The 21,518-nt window shown below is 48.8% G+C and overlaps 1 protein-coding gene across 1 annotated transcript; it reads right to left on the minus strand.

The window, feature by feature from the left end:
- Window positions 1–1,037: 1,037 nt before the first annotated feature.
- On the minus strand, window positions 1,038–21,121 carry MED29 (mediator complex subunit 29). The gene is made up of 4 exons (XM_060257882.1): window positions 20,851–21,121; window positions 6,360–6,418; window positions 6,187–6,271; window positions 1,038–2,592 (listed from the first exon to the last, which is right to left on the minus strand). Exons 1-4 carry the CDS (start codon window positions 21,079–21,081, stop codon window positions 2,365–2,367), a joined length of 603 nt encoding a protein of 200 aa, XP_060113865.1. The 5' UTR covers window positions 21,082–21,121; the 3' UTR covers window positions 1,038–2,364.
- Window positions 21,122–21,518: the final 397 nt, after the last annotated feature.

The raw sequence follows: 21,518 nt of genomic DNA on the forward strand, positions 1-21,518 counted from the left end.
TAGGTTTGCATCCCTCTTAGGTTGCACCCCCCCCCCCGGCTTAGTCTCCAAGCGTTTTCCTAGCAGGAGCTGGCAACCCTACTGCCATAGCAACCACTGACATCTTTCCTGGATCCTGCCAAGTGTTTTCAGAAAGTGGGTGGGCCTAGGCGGGGCTTTTGCCCAAGAGGACTTCCCATTGCTTGTGCTTCGGAGTGGAGGGCGGGATATAAATCCAATATCTTCATCTACCTCACAGGGTGTCTGTTGTGGGGGAGGAAGGTAAAGGAGATTGTGAGCCACTCTGAGACTCTTCGGAGTGGAGGGCGGGATATAAATCCAATATCTTCATCTACCTCACAGGGTGTCTGTTGTGGGGGAGAAGGTAAAGGAGATTGTGAGCCGCTCTGAGACTCTTCGGAGTGGAGGGCGGGATATAAATCCAATATCTTCATCTACCTCACAGGGTGTCAGTTGTGGGGGAGAAGGTAAAGGAGATTGTGAGCCACTCTGAGACTCTGATTCAGAGAGAAGGGAGGGGTATAAATCAGTTTGTGGAGTGGTGAAGTGTGCGGACTCTTATCTGGGAGAACCGGGTTTGATTCCCCACTCCTCCACTCACAGCTGCTGGAATGGCCTTGGGTCAGCTGTAGCTCTCGTAGGAGTTGTCCTTGAAAGGGCAGCTGCTGTGAGAGCCCTCTCAGCCCCACCCACCTCACAGGGTGTCTGTTGTGGGGGGAGAAGATAGAGGAGATTGCGACTGCTCTGAGATTCAGAGGATAGAGTATATAAATCCAATATCATCATCATCGTCTTGAAATCACTTCTCTAAGCCAAGCCTGCCAGTAGCTTGGAGAATGCATTTAAAGTTAAAGTTGCTTCCTTTCCCCTCCCCCATCTATTTGCCTGCCTTCCTTCCTTGTCTCACAGCTCTCAACGATCTGACATTTATTCTATGTGGCTCTTACATTAAGCAACTTTGGCCACCCCTGGCATAGCAGTGCACATGACTTATGTTCTGATGTTACACTGTCATGGAATTCAAGAGGCAAAAGAAATTTCCCCTTTTAAAAAAGCATTTATTTGGAAGGGGGGTGGTGGAAAACAAAGCGGCACCCTCTTTCCCACCCCCTTGAATTTATGCACGAGACCCACAAAGTTCACTTCTTGGTGGCCCCGAGAGACCAGAAGGTGTTTTAAAATTAAAAAAAAGCAGAAAGGAACAAATCCGGTCGCAACGAAGAAGTCGGCAGCGGCTGCGAGAGAGCGTTTCGGGCCGTGACACACTTCCTTCCTCTCTTCGGGGCCAGAAATCCAGTCCGGGGGCCCGCGCAAAAACAGGTAGTGAAACCGACAGGAAAGGCAGTACACACACCCGCACTCAAAACAAAACAAAAAAACTACCTTGCAGGAGAAAAGAAGATGCTATCGTGCTACGCAAACTGCCCCTTCCCCCCTCTGACAGATTCTCATTTTGGAGCGTTGGCAGAACAACTCAGTTGGAGCTCTTTAGAGCAGGTGCTTTTATCTGGTTTCCTGGCAAAGCGTCTCCTGCAATCTCTGGAGAGAAAGCCTGTCAGAAAGAGGCCGGGGCAGGTTTCGTTAACCTCAGGATGATTTCTACTAAATATTCCCAGGGGTTCAAAAAGATCCAAAGCCAGGAAACCTGCAAACGCCTCTGGAATCCCCTCTAACAGAGAAGCATTTGACAATCGAAAAGATCCAAAGCCAGGAAACCTGCAAACGCCTCTGGAATTCCCTCTAACAGAAAAGCATTTGACAATCGAAACACATACCATCCTGGTGCCCCCTCGCCCACCCTAGAAATGAAGCCAAGGAGCGAAATTAAGAGATGATACTGGTTGAAATCAATTCCCCACTCCCCGAGCAGACATTTTTGAAGCTGGACCAGGCTGGTTTCTGCCCCCTTCTGCTTCAAGGGTTGTGAAAAGATTACAGATCGGGGACTGTGGAAAGAGGGTGGCCGGAGTCTCCCTTTTTGATTCAGACGCGAGCTGAGATCTCTGTCTCGGGTTGTGGGGTGGTCCTCAAATGCTGTGCTCTTTAAGGGAGGGGTGTGTGGAAGGGAAATGAACCAACCGGCTGTGGGAGAAAGGGGTGAGCTGCAGTTCACGCAAGGACCGCTGAGCCAGACGCACACAAGTCCCTTTGGGATCCAAACTGGCATGCAAGACCTTTGAACGGGGGAGGCAGAACAAAGTCCAGGAGACCAGAGGGAAAGAGAGAAAAAGGGAGACAAGGAGAGAGGGAAAGAACAGGCTAGCCAGAGCGGATGAGGGCGAGAGGGCCACCTTCTGGCCACCGGGGGAACTGGCCTGCAGTTCAAAACTCTGAGGAGGAGCCGGCCTGGAACAGGCCAGTGGGCTACAAGACACCCTGGGAGGGCACCTTGCCCGTGATCTTGTTGGAGCATTCCAGGAGGGCGTTGTGGATGTCCTTGGCGCAGGAGATCTGGGACTTGATCATGCTGAGGTACTGGGTGTAGGGCAAGCTTTCCGTCTGGACCGCGTCCGGCTTGGTGGCCGTCGGCACGAGCGTCGGGGAGTGCTTGGCGCTGTCAAAGCTTTGAGAGAGGCACTCGTAGGCCAGACGCTGGGGGAGGGGAGAAGGAGTGGCGTGTGAGAGCACAGCTGCGGACGGCTGCCGAAACAGAGAGACTCACCCCACAGCCATCGGCCGGGTGCCGTGGCAGCCTCTGGCACGGGGGTTCCCCATCCTTCTGAGCCTGTGGGCGCCTCTGGAATTTTGACGTGGGGCTGTGGACGCGGCCACAAGGAGGTGGAGCCGGCTGCAAAATGGCTTCTTGAACTTACCTTCAATCGCACAGTGAAGATTCAAAGAATCAAAGAATCATAGAGTTGAAAGGGATCCCCAGGGTCCAATCCCCTGCACAATGCAGGAAATTCACAAATATTTTCCCCTAAATCCACAGGATCCACATTGCTGTCAGATGGCCATCTAGCCTCTGTTTAAAACCTGTTGGTAGTCCCCGGGCCAAAGGAGGCCCGTCTAAAATCCACCAGGGATCGGGCCTACTCAATAACGGCACCTTACTGGTGGAACCAGCTGCCGGAAGAGGTGCGGGCCCTGCGGGATCTAGGGCAATTCCGCAGGGCCTGCAAGACAGTCCTCTTCCGGCAGGCCTATGACATTAGCTGACAATGTAAAACATCTTGGATGGAACAAAATGTATCTATAGGCCGCCGGTTTTATTCTATCTTGTTTTTTACTAATTTATGGTTTAATTGTATTTTTAAATGTTTTAAACTGAAGTTGTTTTAATTATTATGTTGTAAGCCGCCCTGAGACACTTAGGTGAGAAGGGCGGGGTATAAATCTTAATATAAATAAATAAATAAATATAAATAAATAAATTAAAAAGCTTCCAAGGAAGGAGAGCCCACCACCTTCCAAGGAGGAAGCCTGTTCCACTGAAGAACCGCTCTAATGGTCAGGAAGTTCTTCCTAATGTTGAGCCGGAAACTCTTTTGATTAAATTTCAACCCATCGGTTCTGGTCCTACCTTCTGGGGCCACAGAAAACAATTCCACCCCCTCCTCTAGATGACAGCCCTTCAAGTCCTTGAAGATGGTGATCCTATCACCTCTCAGTCACCTCCTCTCCAGGCTAAACATCCCCAGCTCCTTCAACCTTTCCTCGTAGGACTTGGTCTCCAAACCTTTCACCATCTTCATTGCCCTCCTCTGGACCCGTTCCAGCTGGTCTATATCCTTCTTAAATTGTGGTGCCCAAAACTGAACTCAATACTCCAGGTGAGGTCTTACCAGAGCAGAGTAAAGCGATACCATCACTTCACGTCATCTGGAAACCACGCTTCTGTTGATACAGCCCAAAATTGCATTGGCCTTTTTAGCTGCTGCATCACACTGTTGACTCATGTTCAGTGCATGGTCCACTAAGACCCCTAGATCCTTTACGCACAGACTACTGCCAAGACAAGTCTCCCCCATCCTATAACCATGCATTGCATTTCTCCTACCGAAATGCAGACCCTTGTGCTGTGGCAGCAGATGCCACCAAAGCAACATTAAAAAAAAAATCTGAACAGACCAATAAATCTCCAAGGGCCAATCAGAAGTCTTGCTAGGCACAAGTCCCACCTGACCCCATCCACTTTCCAAAAGCTCTTGACCGGTGCCAGATAATGTGTAGGCAGGTGCCCCGGCCCAAGCAGCTGCCAATCAAAGGTAGACTGCACCTCTCTGGGGAAACCTCTGCGCAATCCTCACAGCTTTGATAGGCCTTTCTTTGATAGAGAGCCAGTTTGGTGTAGTGCTTAAGTGTGCGGACTCTTATCTGGGAGAACTGGGTTTGATTCCCCCCTCCTCCACATGCAGCTGCTGGAATGGCCTTGGGTCAGCCAGAGCTCTCTTATCTGGGAGAACCGGGGCTGATTCCCCACTCCTCCACTTGCAGCTGCTGGAATGGCCTTGGGTCAGCCAGAGCTCTCTTATCTGGGAGAACCGGGTTTGATTCCCCACTCCTCCACATACAGCTGCTGGAATGGCCTTGGGTCAGCCAGAGCTCTCTTATCTGGGAGAACCTGGTTTGATTCCCCACTCCTCCACTTGCAGCTGCTGGAATGGCCTTGGGTCAGCCATAGCTCTGGCAGAGTTGTCCTTGAAAGGCAGCTTCTGGGAGAGCTCTCTCAGCCCCACCCACCTCACAGGACGTCTGTTGTGGGGGAAGAAGATACAGGAGATTGTAAGCTGCTCTGAGTCTCTGAGATTCAGAGAGAAGGGTGGGGTATAAATCCAGTATCTTCTTCTTAGAGAGCCAGTTTGGTGTAGTGGTGAAGTGTGCGGACTCTTATCTGGGAGAACCGGGTTTGATTCCCCACTCCTCCACTTGCAGCTGCTGGAATGGCTTTGGGTCAGCCATAGCTCTTCTAGGAGTGGTCCTTGAAAGGGCAGCTGCTGGGAGAACTCTCTCAGCCCCACCCGCCTCACAGAGTGTCTGTTGTGGGGGGAGAAGATACAGGAGATTGTAAGCCGCTCTGAGTCTCTGATTCAGAGAGAAGGGTGGGGTATAAATCTGCAGTCTTCTTTTTCTTCTTCCCAAAGCTTGACAGGTCCTTTTCTTTAAAAGCCACCTTGGCGAGCAATCAAGGAAATTCTTTCTGTTTCTTACACGCCTGAAAAAAAAGAAAGGCTCACTCCCGTTGGGCCTCAAATCCCTCACTTGCTGTGCTGAGGACCAAGACTCCCTCTATGCTGTGGAGTCTTGTGAGCAAAAATTCCACTTTGTGAGTGACTGGCATTAAAGTTCTGAGCTGCTACATCAATTAGTTTGCTCTGGGGCCATTTTTCCTGAGCCGAGACAAAAAATGTGCAAGCCGGAGGTTAAAAAAACTGTGTTAGAAGAAGAAGACTGCAGATTTATACTCCACCCTTCTCCCTGGATCAGAGACTCAGAGCGGCTTACAATCTACTCTATCTTCTCCCCCCACAACAGACACCCTGCGAGGTGGGTGGGGCTGAGAGAGCTCTGACAGAAACTGCCCTTTAAAGGACAACTCTTGCCAGAGCTATGGCTGACCCAAGGCCATTCCATCAGCTGCACGTGGAGGAGGGGGGAATCAGAGCTGCTTAAAAAAGGGAAAGGTAGTCAGTCCCCTGTACAAGCACCAGTCATTTCTGACTCTGGGGTGACGTTGCTCTCACATTTTCACGGCAGACTTTTTATGGGGTGGTTTGCCATTGCCTTCTCCAGTCATCTACACTTTCCCCCCAGCAAGCTGGGTACTCATTTTATTGACCTTGGAAGGATGGAAGGCTGAGTCAACCTCGAGCCGGCTACCTGAAACCCAGCTTTCGCCGGGATCGAACTCAGGTCATGAGTAGAGCTTAGGACTGCAGTACTGCAGCTTTACCACTCTGCGCCATGGGGATCTCCTATATCGTCTCCCCCCACAACAGGCACCCTGTGAGGTGGGTGGGGCTGAGAGAGCTCTGACAGAAACTGCCCTTTCAAGGACAGCTCTGTGAGAACTATGGCAGACCCAAGGCCATTCCAGCGGGTGCAAGTGGAGGAGTGGGGAATCAAACCCGGTTCTTCCAGATAAGAGTCCACGCACTTCACCACGACACCAAACTGGCTCTCACACTAACTCAGCTCAGAGGGGACACTGGTGAGAACTGTGCTTTTCTGCCCAGAGACGCTTACCAAGCACAGCTCCAGCTGGTCGCACAAGGCGTAGAACTCTTCCAGGGTCTTGTCCACCCTCTGCACTGGGCCCTCTGTGCTTTTCCTGCAAAGAGAGGAGAGCTTTACCTCGAGGCGAGGCACGCCTCGGCCGGCATGGAGAACAAAAGAGACACCCCGTGCTGGAAACTCACTGTCCGCTGTCGATGTTTGTGTTCTGGACGAAGTTCTGAGCGGCAACTTTCATCAGGTTCTGGAAATACAGAAAGACACAGAGAGAGTTAGCTTACGATGGGGAGGCGGCACTGTGACACAGGGGGGCTGCCTAGAAGCCCAGCCCCAGAAGAAGAATCACAGAACCATAGAGTTAGAAGAGTCCCGTGGTGCGGAGTGGGAAAGCTGCAGTACTGCAGTCCAAGCTCTGCTCACGGCCTCAGTTCGATCCCGGCGGAAGCTGGGTTTTCAGATAGCTGGCCCGAGGTTGACTCAGCCTTCCATCCTTCCAAGGTCAGTAAAATGAGTACCCAGCTTGCTGGGGGTGGGGGTGGGAAGTGGAGATGACTGGGGAAGGCAAGAGCAAGGAAAGGAAAGGTCCCCTGTGCAAGCACCAGTCGTTTCCGACCCTGGGGTGATGTTGCTTTCACAATGTTTTCACAGAAGACTTTTTACGGGGTGGTTTGCCGTTTCCTTCCCCAGTCATCTACGCTTCCCCCCCAGCAAGCTGGGGACTCATTTGACTGACCTCAGAAGGATGGAAGGCTGAGTCAACCTTGAGCTGTCTACCTGAATCCATCTTCTGCCGGAATCGAACTCAGGTTGTGAGCAAAGAGTTCAGACCACAGTACTGCAGTACTGCTGCTTTACCACTCTGCACCGCGGGGCCACGCAGACCACCCCGTAAAAAGTCTGCCATGAAAACGTTGTGGTGCGACGTCACCGCAGGGTCGGAAATGACTGGTGCTTGCACAGGGTAGTCACCTTTACCTTTTACCAGAGTCATCTACTCTAACCCGTGCAAAATGCAGGAAACTCACAAATATTTCCCACCCCACCGACACCTGCTCTACATCCAGAAGATGGCAAAAAAACCAACAACCGTCCAGGATCACCAGGAAGAAGAGCTGGATTTAGACCCTACCCGTTACTCAGTGTCTCAGACCGTCTTACAATCTCCTTCCCTTCTTCTCCCCTCAACAGACAGCTTGGGAGGTAGGTGGGGCTGAGAGAGTGCTGAGAGAACCGTGACTGACTCAAGGTCACAGCTGGCTGCAGGTGGAAGAGGAGCAGGGAATCAAACCTGGTTCTCCAAATTAGAGTCTGCCACTCTTCACCACTACGCCAGACTGGCTCTTAACCACTACACCAAACACGGGGATACAAAACTGGCATTCAAGGATCAGACGCGAGGTTGACCATTTCTGAAATAATGTGCTTTGGCTATGCATACTTGAACTCTTCAAGAGGGCTATTCTATGCAGGGAAGAGGAATGGCACAGAAGAAGAAGATGATGATATTGAATTTATATCCCGCCCTTCACTCTGAATCTCAGAGTCTCAGACTGGCTCACAATCTCCTTTCCCTTCCTCCCCCACAATAGACACCCTGTGAGGTGCGTGGGGCTGAGAGAGCTCTTACAGCAGCTGCCCTTTCAAGGACAGAGTCTCAGAGCAGCCTACAATCTCCTTTCCCTTCCTCCCCCACAACAGACACCCTGTGAGGTGGATGGGGCTGAGAGGGCTCTCCCAGAAGCTGCCCTTTCAAGGACAGAGTCTCAGAGCAGCCTACAATCTCCTTTCCCACAACAGACACCCTGTGAGGTGGGTGGGGTGAGAGAACTCCCCCAGAAACCGTGCTTTCAAGGACAGCTCTGCGAGAGTTCTGGCTGACCCAAGGCCATTCCAGTAGCTGCAAGTGGAGGAGTGGGGGAATCAAACCTGGTTCTCCCAGATAAGAGTCCACGCACTTCACCGCGACACCAAACTGGCTTAACTACTACACCAAACTGAAGGGGCCACCAGGGTCATCTAGTCTAACCCCTGCGCAATGCAGGGAACTCACAAATATCTCCCCCCACCCTACCCCTGTGACACCTGCTCCACACCAAGAAGATGACAAAAAAAAAACAAACCCTAAGAAGAAGAGCACAGCACAAAATGGTTCACAGGCTTCCTTGGACAAATGCTTAGGGGATTGCGGTTTATGCTGCAGCGTGTAGCTTACTGTAAGTAGCGTCCTATTACGTAATCTCTGGGCCGCTTAACGTGTTCTGTTAATACTTATGCTAAGTTTCGGTTCTTTGTGACGGTTCCTCACTTCTAAAATCCTAGTGCGTCGGTTAGCGAATGTCCCGTTTCATTGACCATAATCTGTCCACAGCCCCTGTGAGAAAGGCACGCTATAAATAACGTAAATCAATTATAAAAAAAAATAAAACATTCAATTTAGCTGCAGTTATGTTTTCACGGTGGTCAAATGAAACCCCAGAGACCAGCAGGGTCAGAGGCTTAGCGTGGGCAGGAGGCCAGGATGGGGGAGGGGAAGAAAAAGAACTCCACTCTTTCAGCTTGGCCCTCAGCCTGCAGCCCGACACAGCAAAGCAGCCAGCTCCGGCAACAGCTCACAGGATGGGTTCTCTTTCCCATCACAGCTTCTGGAGGGACCAGTCTGAGGCCAAGGAGCATTGGATTTCAGCCTTGAGATGTGGATGCGAGTGGACAGCGTGGCAGTGCCCAGGGGCCGAAGATGCTGCTTTTGGAAGCTGCGGCACTGCCTATCGCAAAAGGCAGCAACACCCGTAGGGTTCTGGACCCGTTTCGAGGCAGACTAGGATCCCTTCCAGCCCCATACGACTACTACAAAAGGGGGAAATAAAGATTGCTCGTGGACGCAGCTTAAAGGCAGCTTAATTAGAAGCAAATACACAGCATACGGTACAATAACCTTTACTGGCACAACAGGGAACCGATCCATCCTTCAATTTGCTAAGACTGTAGGCGCATCCCTAGATTTTAGATATAAAAAATCTGCAACGTTTTTAATTACCGATTGGTTCCAAGTTGACAACAAGAAGACAATTTTATATTTGTCGGGCTTCGCTGTTTGGTCACTCAAACAGGGGTCAAGGAGCACGGAGTGCAGGTCAGAGCAAAAAGTACAGTTTAGGAACACACGTTCTAAAGTTTCTATCTCTGGACTAGGCACAAGTGCACCGTCTGTTAGCATAGGGAGTTTTATGGAATCTTCCAAGAAGTATCGCAGATGGCAGCACACTTAACCTAAGAACATCAGAGAAGCCATGCTGGATCAGGCCAGTGGCCCATCCAGTCCAACACTCTGTGTCACTTAAGAACATCAGAGAAGCCATGCTGGATCAGGCCAATGGCCCATCCAGTCGAACACTCTGTGTCACATAAGAACATCAGAGAAGCCATGTTGGATCAGGCCAGTGGCCCATCCAGTCGAACACTCTGTGTCACATAAGAACATCAGAGAAGCCATGCTGGATCAGGCCAGTGGCCCATCCAGTCCAACACTCTGTGTCACATAAGAACATCAGAGAAGCCATGCTGGATCAGGCCAGTGGCCCATCCAGTCCAACACTCTGTGTCACTTAAGAACATCAGAGAAGCCATGTTGGATCAGGCCAATGGCTCATCCAGTCCAACACTCTGTGTCACATAAGAACATCAGAGAAGCCATGTTGGATCAGGCCAGTGGCCCATCCAGTCGAACACTCTGTGTCACATAAGAACATCAGAGAAGCCATGCTGGATCAGGCCAGTGGCCCATCCAGTCCAACACTCTGTGTCACTTAAGAACATCAGAGAAGCCATGTTGGATCAGGCCAATGGCTCATCCAGTCCAACACTCTGTGTCACATAAGAACATCAGAGAAGCCATGTTGGATCAGGCCAGTGGCCCATCCAGTCGAACACTCTGTGTCACATAAGAACATCAGAGAAGCCATGCTGGATCAGGCCAGTGGCCCATCCAGTCCAACACTCTGTGTCACTTAAGAACATAAGAGAAGCTATGTTGGATCAGGCCAATGGCTCATCCAGTCCAACACTTTGTGTCACATAAGAACATCAGAGAAACCATGTTGGATCAGGCCAGTGGCCCATCCAGTCGAACACTCTGTGTCACATAAGAGAAGCCATGCTGGATCAGGCCAATGGCCCATCCAGTCCAACACTCTGTGTCACACAGTGGTCAATATATGTGTGTGTGTATACACACACACATACTGTGGCTAATAGCCACTAATGAACCTCTGCTCCATATTTTTATCCAATCCCCTCTTAAAGCTGGCTATGCTTGGAGCTGCCACCACCTCCTGTGGCAGTGAATTCCACGTGTTAATCACCCTTTGGGTGAAGAAGGACTTCCTTTTATCCGTTTTAACCTGACTGCTCAGCAATTTCATTGAATGTCCACGAGTTCTCGTATTGTTTTTTTTTTTCTGTTTATAAACAATTTTTATTAGTAACATATGGTAGTAGAACTATATCTACAACTTATAAAAAGCCTAAAGTGAAAAAAAACATCATTCTACCCCACATCTTACTTTTCTCCCACCCCTCTCCCCAATAATTGACCCCCGCCAGTGTTATTTTTTTTTAAAAAAAACCAGATATTAAAGGTACCTTTAACTATCAAGAAAAAACAAAAATTGATTAAGAAAAAGATCCGCCCTTCGAAAGTTATATTCTTGTCTTAAAGGTCTTAATCTTCAAAAATTGTCCAATGTCCTTTTATTTTCCACTCTTTTTCTACATATCTTCTAAATTTCTTCCACTCCCGATTAAAAAGTTCTAAATCGCAGTCTCTTAGTTTTCTTGTTAGCTTGTCCATTTCACTCCATGACATAACTTTTATAGTCCAGTCCCATTTTTCTGGTATTTTTTCTTGCTTCCACAACTGCGCATACAATGTCCTAGCAGCTGAGAGCAAGTACCATATTAAAGTTCTATCTTCTTTTGCAAATTTTTCCATTTGTAATCCCAGCAGAAAAGTCTCTGCTTCTTTGTTAAATTCATATCCTAGGATCTTAGATATCTCGTTCTCGTATTGTGAGAAAGGGAGCAAAGTACTTCTTTCTCTACCTTCTCCATCCCATGCATCATCTTGTAAACCTCTATCATGTCACCCCGCAGTCGACGTTTCTCCAAGTTAAACCTAGCTTGCGAATAGGCTCTGCGTTGCCAAGGGGCCGTTAGGCCAGTGAGATATTCAGCCCTATACCCAGGAGGTAAAAACCCCAAACTCAAGGGTGAATATGTGCCTTTAGCATGGCTTTCGAGAACCTGCAATTCAATATCAACCAATCTTTGTCACAGCATATAGCGTCCTTTGCTTTGAGCCTCGCCCCCTTCCATACTGTTTTTTTTTTTTTTTTTTAAAAAGGCTTTGCCGCATCTCAACTGAAGGACTGGAATAGAAAAACAAGAAGAGCAGTGCTGTAAGCCAACCGTAAGGGCAGAGGAGCACGAAAGTGCTAACCCTGGTCCAACATGTTAAGCTGGCGCATTAGGCACCAGCTAGTCCCTCTGCCACCAGACCATGCTGAGAAACACTAGCTGCCGCCCAAACTATGGTTGGGAAACGTGCCAGTTTTAATCTCGGTGAACACGAGCCGGGGTTCGCGAACGTGCTTCCAACTGCGGTTCGTCGCTGCCTGGGTTTGATGCCCACTCTTTCACAGTGTGGGTTAGTAAACACAGGGGTGGAATCCTAGCAGGAGCTCCTTTGCATATTAGGCCACGCCCCCTGATGTCGCAAATTCTCCAAGAGCTTACAAAAAAAAGGAGCCTGGAAAGCTCTTGGAGGATTGGCAAGGTCAGGGGGGGCGTGGCCTAACATGCAAAGGAACTCTTGCTAGAATTCCACCCCTGGGTACAGTTAAGAAAAAAACAAGCCAACATCTGGAGAGGAAAGATGGCAAGGGATCTAGCCTGCCTGGAAGGCCGCGCTCTTTGTTCCAAAAGCGCTGTCAACGCAGGTGGCCATCGAACCTGCCAAGCCAGAGTTTGTTTCCAGCAAGCTCAAGTTGGGTTTACTGTGAAGTTTCTTCCCTGAAGAGCGAAAATCCAGGCAGCCAAGCAAACTGGGGTGGGATGTTTTTGGGGATTCTAAATCACCACAAAACCATGGGAAGGAAATAAAACCCTGATTAGTTAAGGGTTCTTTGGTATGGAAAAATGGTTCAGACCCAGTTTGGTGTAGTGGTTAAGTGTGCAGACTCTTATCTGGGAGAACCAGGCTTGATTTCCCACTCCTCCACTTGCAGCTGCCGGAATGACCTTGGGTCAGCCATAGCTTTGGTAGGAGTTGTCCTTGAAAGGGCAGCTTCTGTCAGAGCTCTCTCAGCCCCACCCACCTCACAGGGTGTCTGTTGTGGCGGGGGGAGGAAGGTAAAGGAAATTGTGAGCCACTCTGAGACTGTGAGATTCAGAGTGGAGGGTGGGCTATAAATCCAATATCATCATCATCTTCTTCTCCTCTTTCTCCCCCATCTGAATCAGGGTCCTTTAAGGTACTGCTTAGTTGGGGTTACTCAGTTGCATGAGACTTTGTACATGTTCAGAGACAGTGCGGCAAAGCTGGATTTCTTCCCAATGAAACAAGCATCAAACATCAATGCATCACAAGGGAAGGGCTGAGAAATTCTTATTTCTATGTCACTCGATGATATCATGATCATGACGATAATATTGGATTTATACCCCACCCTTCACTCTGAATCTCAGGGTGGCTTACAGTCTCCTTTACCATCCTCCCCCACACCAACCTCACCCAGGTAGGTGGGGCTGAGAGAGCTCCCACGGAAGCTGCCCTTTCAAGGACAGCTCTGCAAGAGTTATGGCTGACCCAAGGCCATTCCAGCAGCTGCAAGCGGAGGAGCGGGGAATCAAACCCGGTTCTCCCAGATAAGAGTCCGGCACTTAACCACCACACCAAACTGGCTTACTCAAGAGCATGCCAAATGAGAATGGCGGCCAAAAATTGTGGTCAGAGCCCACTAGACACCACCAACGTTCCCTCTAAACTAGACATTGTGGTGTAAACTCATATTTTTATTCTATCTCCAAAGATACCTACACTGTATGTAGAGAGGTAATATTTTGTATTTAAAAAGATACTTCTAGATTTGATTTACAATCGGTATAAGATTTTTTTTCCTTTTATCGATTATGAAGATAAGCGTAAAATGAATGAAAAATTGCTATTAGTACTTTTTAAGGGACGATTTAATCTCATGCAGACTGTACTAGACGTGTATTTCTAATCTGTTCTCTTTATTTTTACTTTCTAATTCCCATTCCCCTGTTTTCCCCTTATTCTGGAAACTAATAAGACTTTTTAAACTCAATGTTCCCTCTAAGCTGCAGAGTCTCGTGAGCAAAAATTCTGCTTTGTGAGCTACTGGCATGAAAGTTGTGAGCTCCTGCAAAAATTAATGTGCTCCGAGGCCAGTTTTCCTGAGCTAAGACAAAAATGTGTGAGCTGGAGGCTAAAAATCTGTGAGCTAGTTCCGTTTAGAGGGAACACTGGACACCACCCCATTTCTCATTGGGGCAAAACCCAAGGCCCAAAGGAGGCAAACAAAAACGTCCCGAAGTTACGCTAGTAAGCAAACAGCGGAAGAGGGCTGAAACTCCAGAAGGCTTGGCTTCATTTCCAGGATTCTGTGAGGTCAGGAAATGGCAGAGCTCAGCCAGCGTCTGCAAACAAAACCGATCCTGGGAAAGCAAAACCCGCAAATTCCTGGCAGTGTGGAAGCAAACGGGCCGGGGTGGAGAACAAAGTCCTGTCACATTATGTTTCCTTTGCAAAAGTTTAGGAGACACTGACCCCAGGATAGAACCTACCCACACACACACTGAGTCATTTACCGGAAGCATCAACTCTACCCTGGGCCTTGGGATTCTGGTCCACTGGCTTCTTCACTCAACCGCACTGCAAATTCCCCCCACCAAAAACACACACACACACACACAAAACAAAACTGCGCTTCAGCATTTGGTATATTTAGTCAAAACACGACGGCTTCATTCCTTTGGAAGGAGTCAAACGCTTGCGTTTGGGGCTTTTTGTGTGTCTGTGTGTTGCTAAAAATAAAACATCTGGAATTTGGAAAGAGCTTGGGGGGGGGGGAAGCCACACGCTTGCGAAAGACCGTGAAAGGGATGCATTGTGAAAGAAGCGGAACGGCTCAGCCAACCAAATATTTTGGGCGTTTGTGAAGGCGAATAGGCTAGAGAGGCAGTCTGTCAAAGCCAGCTCAATATGCTGCGGTTGCCAACAATGACTTGGGGAATTCCTGGAGATTTGGGGAAGGAGCCTGGAGACCTCAGCAGGGTACGTGGCCATAGCATTCACCCTCCAAAGTGTGCATTCTCTCCTGTAGTCTAGAGACGAGGGATGGCAGCCTCCAGGTGGGACTTGGGGATCCCCTGAAATTACACCTCATCTCCAGACTACAGAGATCAGTTCCCCTGGAGACGAGGGGTGCTTTGGAGGGTGGACTGTGTGGCGATGCACCCCGCTGATCTCCCTACCCCGCATCTCCAGGAGTTTCCCAGTCTGGATCTGGCAACCCTATCTGGGGACCAACTGCAATTCTAACGGATCTCCAGCCCCTGCCTGGAGGCTTGGCAACTAAACAAGGGAAACACAGCCAAGGCTGAGAAAAACATAGGCGGTTGTGAAAAATTACTGTACAAAGAACAATTACAACGTGTGTAACACAGCTTAATACAAGAATTACAGCCCACCAGTTTGGCGGGGCTGATAGCAAGAGACGCGTTTGTGCCACCGCGGATTAGAGAAACGGAGTCCAAGTTGGGTTATTATGGACTATCTGAACAATATTTGCTCAACATGGAGTACAATCTGGTTAAACCCTTTCTTAAACAGAGAATCTTGGATGTCGAAAGACAGCATGATTTGAATCAGCTTAAAGGTTATTTACCAGGAATAGAGGAACTACATAAAATAACACTAATGCCATACTTGCTTAATCTTGACAAAGTTGCGTATAGGAGAGCATTTACCCTTCTCAGACTTGATATGTTACCGTCAGCCATTATGGAAGGCAGATACACAGGGCAACATATGAGGAGAGATTGTGTATTTGTGAGGACAAGAAACCGGAAGACAGGGAACATGTATTATTCCAATGTAAATTATATCAGTGTATTAGGGCCGACTATATACTCCCGATCTGTTCCAGTGTCCCTGGGAGAAATGTTAGACATCAGCTAGACAAATTATTGGCGGATAGGAATAAAAGAACCACTTTATGTGTGGCAAAATTTGCTTCGCGAGCGATGAGTCTCCGGAAGCAATTCCTAAGGGAAATATCCAACTGAATGCCTTGGCTATGGAACCTAACTACTGTTCTGGAGGGAAATTATATCATACTGTGTATGTTTTATTTTGATTATTGTTTTACCTGATTGTATTTTATTAAGTTATTTGTATCTAATTTGACTGGTCTATGACTGTTTTAAACTTGATTTGACTGTTAACCTTTCATCCAAATTTTAAATGAATTTTATGGATGTTTTTATCCGATTTCTTTGTAATAGTCATAGGCACCCAATTTTATGAATGCTACTGTTGGTTTTATTCTGTTTTTGATGCAAAAAGTTTTATGTGATTCGATTGTACAAGCTGGTCACTGACTGTAACAATAAACTTGACTTGACTAATACAAGAATTACACACTCTCCACAAACATTAAACCTGGCCAACCGTGAATGTTTTTCTTAGAAGTACTGTTGTTAAAAAGTTGATTGTGTCGTTTTCCCTTTAAACGCTAACACAGATACTCGCTATATTGCAGAGTGCGATTAGGCACTGATATAATGTTTGTGGAAAGTGCGTAATTCTTGTATTAAGCTGTGCGGCACGAGTTGTAATTAGATCCAGGCGGGCAGCCGCGTTGGTCTGAAGCAGTTGAACAAAGCAGGAGTCAAGCGGCACCTTTAAGACCCAACCAATTTTTGTTTAGAACGTCAGCTTTCCGGTGCTCTTAAGCACACTACATCAGACGTGTGCTTAAGAGCACACAAAAGCTTACGTACTAAATAAAAATTGGTTGGTCTTAAAGGTGCCGCTTGACTCCTGCTTCGTTCAACGAGTTGTAATTGTTTTTTGTACAGTAATTTTTCACAGCCTCCTACGTTTTTTCTCCTGCCTGGAGGCTGGCAACCCTAGCACACACTCCTGCTCCTAAAGTTAAGAGATAACGAAAAATTAATATCGAAAGCATACAAACTACTACTGAAATGGTCTACAGAAGAAGTAGTAGTGAAATCTCAAATGATTAAATGGGCAATTAATGTGAATAGAGAAATACAAATGGATACATGGGAGTATCTTTGGAAGAACTCGAAAATATCAACATGTCAGAACATTAAAGAGAATTGTTTTAAGATAATGTATAGGTGGTATATGACTCCGAAAAAACTGGCTAAGATGAGTAACAAGATGTCGGATAGATGTTGGAAATGTAAAAAGCATGAAAGTTCCTTTTACCATATGTGGTGGACCTGTGAAAAAGCGAAAAAGTTTTGGCAGATGATACAACAAGAAATTTCTAAAATTTGGGATACGATTTTAAGAAAGCTGCAGAGACTTTTCTGCTTGGATTACAAATGGAAAAATTTCCAAAAGAAGATAGAACTTTAATTTGGTATTTGCTTTCAGCTGCTAGGACACTGTATGCGCAGCTGTGGAAACAAGAAAAAATACCAGAGAAATGGGACTGGATTGTGAAACTTTTATCGTGGAGATGGACAAATTAACAAGAACTTTAAGAGACTATGATTTGGACGTTTTCAAAAAGGAGTGGAAGAAATTTAGAGGATATATGGAACAAGAGTGGAATGTAAAAAGACATTGGACAATTTTTTAATACGAATGTGAGAAAAGAAAGATATTGAACTTTGATGGGTTAAGGGTACCTTTATAATTGAATTTAAGTATATAACCTCGGCGGGAGTCTATTTACGGAGGGAGGGGGGATTGAAAATATCATATGGGTTAGAAATAGCAAGAATATAATTAGATATTGTAACCATATGTTATCAATAAACTGTGTTTTAAAACAAGAAAGACAGTGCGGACGTGTAGATGCACACTTGGATTTGCAAGGCGTGGACCTCAGTCCAGTCTCTGTTGCACCCTCATTTTGGGCCTTGGAGAGCTTAGTATTTATCTTAGGGCTTTCTCTGTCTATAAAAGGGTCAGATTCCGATCAGGTTTTTGAGGCAGACGACCACCAAAATAAGGGCATTTCGTTTCGCCGTACTTATCTTAGTGCATTCCAACATTCTTGAAAGGCTAAACAAGCCAGTGTTCATTTTGCTCATCCCTCTTTCGTTTGCTGGGGAGGGGTGCTTCATTCATAGGAATAAATCTCTGTGAACACTGGGAGGAGAAAGCGTCTCCCCGTCTCCCGCAGGACAAATAAAGCTTAAAGATTCATGCAGGTTTGCTCGAGTGCCCGCTTTTTGTGGATTAGAGCTGACAGGGGGTCGATCCCCCGCGGTACAAACACTTTCACGGCCCCTCGACTCTACTATTTACTCTTTCTCAAACCTGCTGTATAAAATAAATTAAAACCGGTGTGCGTGTGTGTCTCAGAGCGGCTCTTTTAAGATGCCGCAAGAGCGGGAGGTCAAGAAAACAAATATTTCGCAAGCCTCCGCAAACAGACACACAAACGTTAAAAGCCTCAAATGCAATTAAACAAATAAATTAAAAAAACAAGGACATGAAATGCTAATAACATGAAAGGGAAATGCCTCCTCTCTCTCTCTCTCAATGGAAAAGCTCAGCTCTTACCAACCTTTCAACAGGGGGCTGCAGAGACCGCAAGGAAAACATCACCAAATCACAATCCATGTTAATACTTGTTATTAAGACTGCTCGAAATGGCACAAAACGTAGCAAACTTTTGCATTCGCTAGAATTCACCCCCCCCCCCCCCCCAAATCAGGCTGAATTCTATTTAAATCACCGCTCAGGAAAGACTTTTGATTTTCTACATAAAGCAACCAGTACGGGACTTGGGCTAGTCTGATCTCATCGGCTCACCAAAGATTAGAACTTGGATGGGAGACCACCGAGGCGGTCCAGGGTTGCTATGCAAAGGCAGGCTATTGTTCACGAGTAGACCGTTGTTCGTGCCAAATGCCAAAAGATGATGCGTTTCCAGGTATTATATCGCGTTTCGATTGGGTCTTTATCCAGATTATATTGGCTTCTAAGTGGGACCGGATCGGAACAGCATTTCAAATAAACAAAAGGTTCATGAAACAAGGTGGGATCAAGAGGTCCTGTTGATCTATAAGCTGACCTCCCCCCCCCCTTTGTTTTTGCCTGATTACAAAATAAAACAGGGCAGGGAACGTTGAGAAAAAGAGACGTGACCACCGCAGCTGTGTCTAATTGCATCTGTTAAAGCATCTTCAGTAGGAAAGGAAAGCTCCCCTGTGCAAGCACCAGTCGTTTCCAACTCTGGGGTGACGTTGCTTTCACAATGTTTTCACCGCAGACTTTTTAGGGGCTGGGTTTGCCCTTGCCTTCCCCAGTCATTACGCTTTCCCCCCAGCAAGCTGGGGACTCATTTGACCGACCTCGGAAGGATGGAAGGCTGAGTCAATCTGGAGCCGGCTACCTGAAAACCCAGCTTCCGCCGGTTATCGAACTGAGGTCGTGAGCAGAGCTTAGGACTGCAGTACTGCAGCTTTAACACTGCGCCACAGGGCTCTTCAGTAACCTGCATGCTAATTTGCTGGTCACCTATGTAGCGGCACTTGCCTATATATGAGAAACGTTCGCTTCCATTTCTACGTCTCTGAAGAAGTGTGCGTGCACATGGAAGCTCATACTGGGCTCAAAATCTGTTCTATGACGTTATACCGCACTTAAGTGCCTCCCCTCCCCAAACTCCACCCCACCACCACCAAATCCCCAGGATTTCCCCAACCTTGGGCAGGCAACCCTAGGTGCCAACTTCCAGGTGCAGTCTAGGGTTGCCAAGTCCAATTCAAGAAATCTGGGGACTCTGGGGGTGGAGCCAGGAGACTTTGGGGGTGGAGCCAGGAGCAAAGTTGGGACAAGCGTCATAGAACTCCAAAGGGCGTTCTGGCCACCACATCTAAAGGGGCAGCGCACCTTTTTAAATGCCTTCCTTCCATAGGAAATTACGTAGGGGCACCTTCTTTTGGGGCTCATAGAATTGGACCCCCTGGTCTGATCGTTTCGAAACTTGGGGGGTACTTTTGGGAGAGGCACTGAATGCTATGCAGAAAATCTGGTGCTTCTACCTCAAAGAACTGCCCCCCCCCACAGGGTTACCAAGTCCCATTCAAGAAATGCCTGGGGACTCCAGGGGTGGAGGCAGGAGACTTTGGGGGTGGAGCCGGAAGCAAGGTTGTGACAAGCGTCACTGAACACCAAAGGGAGTTCTGGCAACCACGCTTAAAGGGACCGCACATCTTTTAAAAGCCTTCCCTCAATTGGAAATAATGGAAGGATGGGGGCACCTTCTTTGGGGGCTCATAGAATTGGACCTCCTGGTCCAATCTTTTTGATACCTGGGGGGGATTTGGGAAAGTGGCACTGGATGCTATGCTGGAAATTTGGTGCCTCTACCACAAGAAACAGCCCCCCCAGAGCCCCAGATACCCACAAATCAATTCTCCATTATTTTCTATGGGAATAAGTCTCCACGAGGAACAATGGAGTGCCCAGCAGACATTTTCCTCCCTTCCCCCCGCTTTCTGATGACCCTGAAGTGGGGGGAGGGCCTCCAAACCGGGGGACCCCCTGCCCCCACCTGGGGATTGGCAACCGTAATTTCTGAGCATGTGAGCTTCCTGGAGAGTCTCTGCTTGAGCGCTGTGTATCAAAAGAACAAAATCTGAGACCAAGGTAGGGTTGCCAAGTCCGATTCAAGAAATACGTGGGGACTTTGGGGGTGGAGCCAGGAGACATTGGGGGTGGAGCGAGGAGACTTTGGGTGGAGCCAGGAAACATTGGGGGTGGGGCCAGGTTGTGACAAGCATCATTGAGCTCCAAAGGGAGTTCTGGCAACACCATTTAAAGGGACCGTGCACCTTTTAAAAGCTTTCCCTCCACTGGAAATAATGAAGGACGGGGGCACCTTCTTTGGGGGCTCATAGAATTGGACGCCCTGGTCCAATCTTTTTGAAACCTGGGGGGGATTTGGGGAAGTGGCACTGGATGCTATACTGAAAATTTGGTGCCTCTACCTCAAGAAACAGCCCCGCCCCAGATGAATTCTCCATTATTTTCTATGGGAATAAGTCTCCACAGGGGACAATGGAGTGCCCAGCAGACATTTCCCTCCCCCCACCCTGCTTTCTGATGACCCCGAAACGGTCTCCAAACCGGGGGATCTCCTGCCCCCACCTGGAGATTGGCAACCCCAGCAGGAATGTCCCAAACCAAAGTTGGCAACCCTACATTCGGCACACCCTGCACGGTCCTCCTCTCCGAGAACCCCGCCCCCCCCGCCTGAACTGCAATCCAATTAAAGGCCTAAGCGCCCCCTCAAGTCAGGCTGCGGCCGCCATGGCAACCGCCTAGGCCCCGTCTCCCTGGGAACCAGGCCCCGCCCCTCGCGCCGCTGGCCCCGCCCCCACCTGCAGGCTCTCCTTCAGCTGAGGCAGCAACTGCCGGAATCGCTGCACCGGGTCGAAGTCCTGCGCCTGCGCGGCCACTTGAAGCCCTGACGCGGCCTGCAGTTGAGGCGCGCCGGCGGTTGCCGAGGCCTGGGCCGGCGGTTGCTGCCCGGGAGGCGCCCCGGGGGCGGCGGGGGGCGCCCCCTGAGCTGGGGCCTGGGTCAGCGGCTGCTGAGGCGGTGCGGCCGCCATGCTGCCTTCTCGCCTCACGGGACTACCGCTCCCGGCATGCAATGCGGCGATCCACGCCTGCGCTTCCCAGCGTGCACCGCGGCCAAGAGGGCGGAAAGACTGTTAGGCTTGTCCCGGCATGCAATGCGGCAGTCAAAGCCTCCGCCTCCCACCGTGCACCGCGGCCAGGAGGGCGAAAAGACTGTGTTAGGCTTGTCCCGGCATGCAATGCGGCAGTCAAAGCCTGCGCCTCCCAGCGTGCACCGCGGCCAGGAGGGCGAAAAGACTGTTAGGCTTGTCCCGGCATGCAATGCGGCAGTCAAAGCCTGCGCCTCCCAGCGTGCACCGCGGCCAGAAGGGCGGAGAGGCTGTGGCAGGCTTGTCCCGGCATGCAGTGCGGGGACTGCGCCTCCCAGCATGCAACGTGCAGTAAGCCGCGGCCTTCCCCAGCGTCCCTT

The sequence above is a fragment of the Heteronotia binoei genome, chromosome 17 (assembly GCF_032191835.1).
Source record: "Heteronotia binoei isolate CCM8104 ecotype False Entrance Well chromosome 17, APGP_CSIRO_Hbin_v1, whole genome shotgun sequence".
In the NCBI taxonomy this organism is placed as follows: domain Eukaryota; kingdom Metazoa; phylum Chordata; class Lepidosauria; order Squamata; family Gekkonidae; genus Heteronotia; species Heteronotia binoei.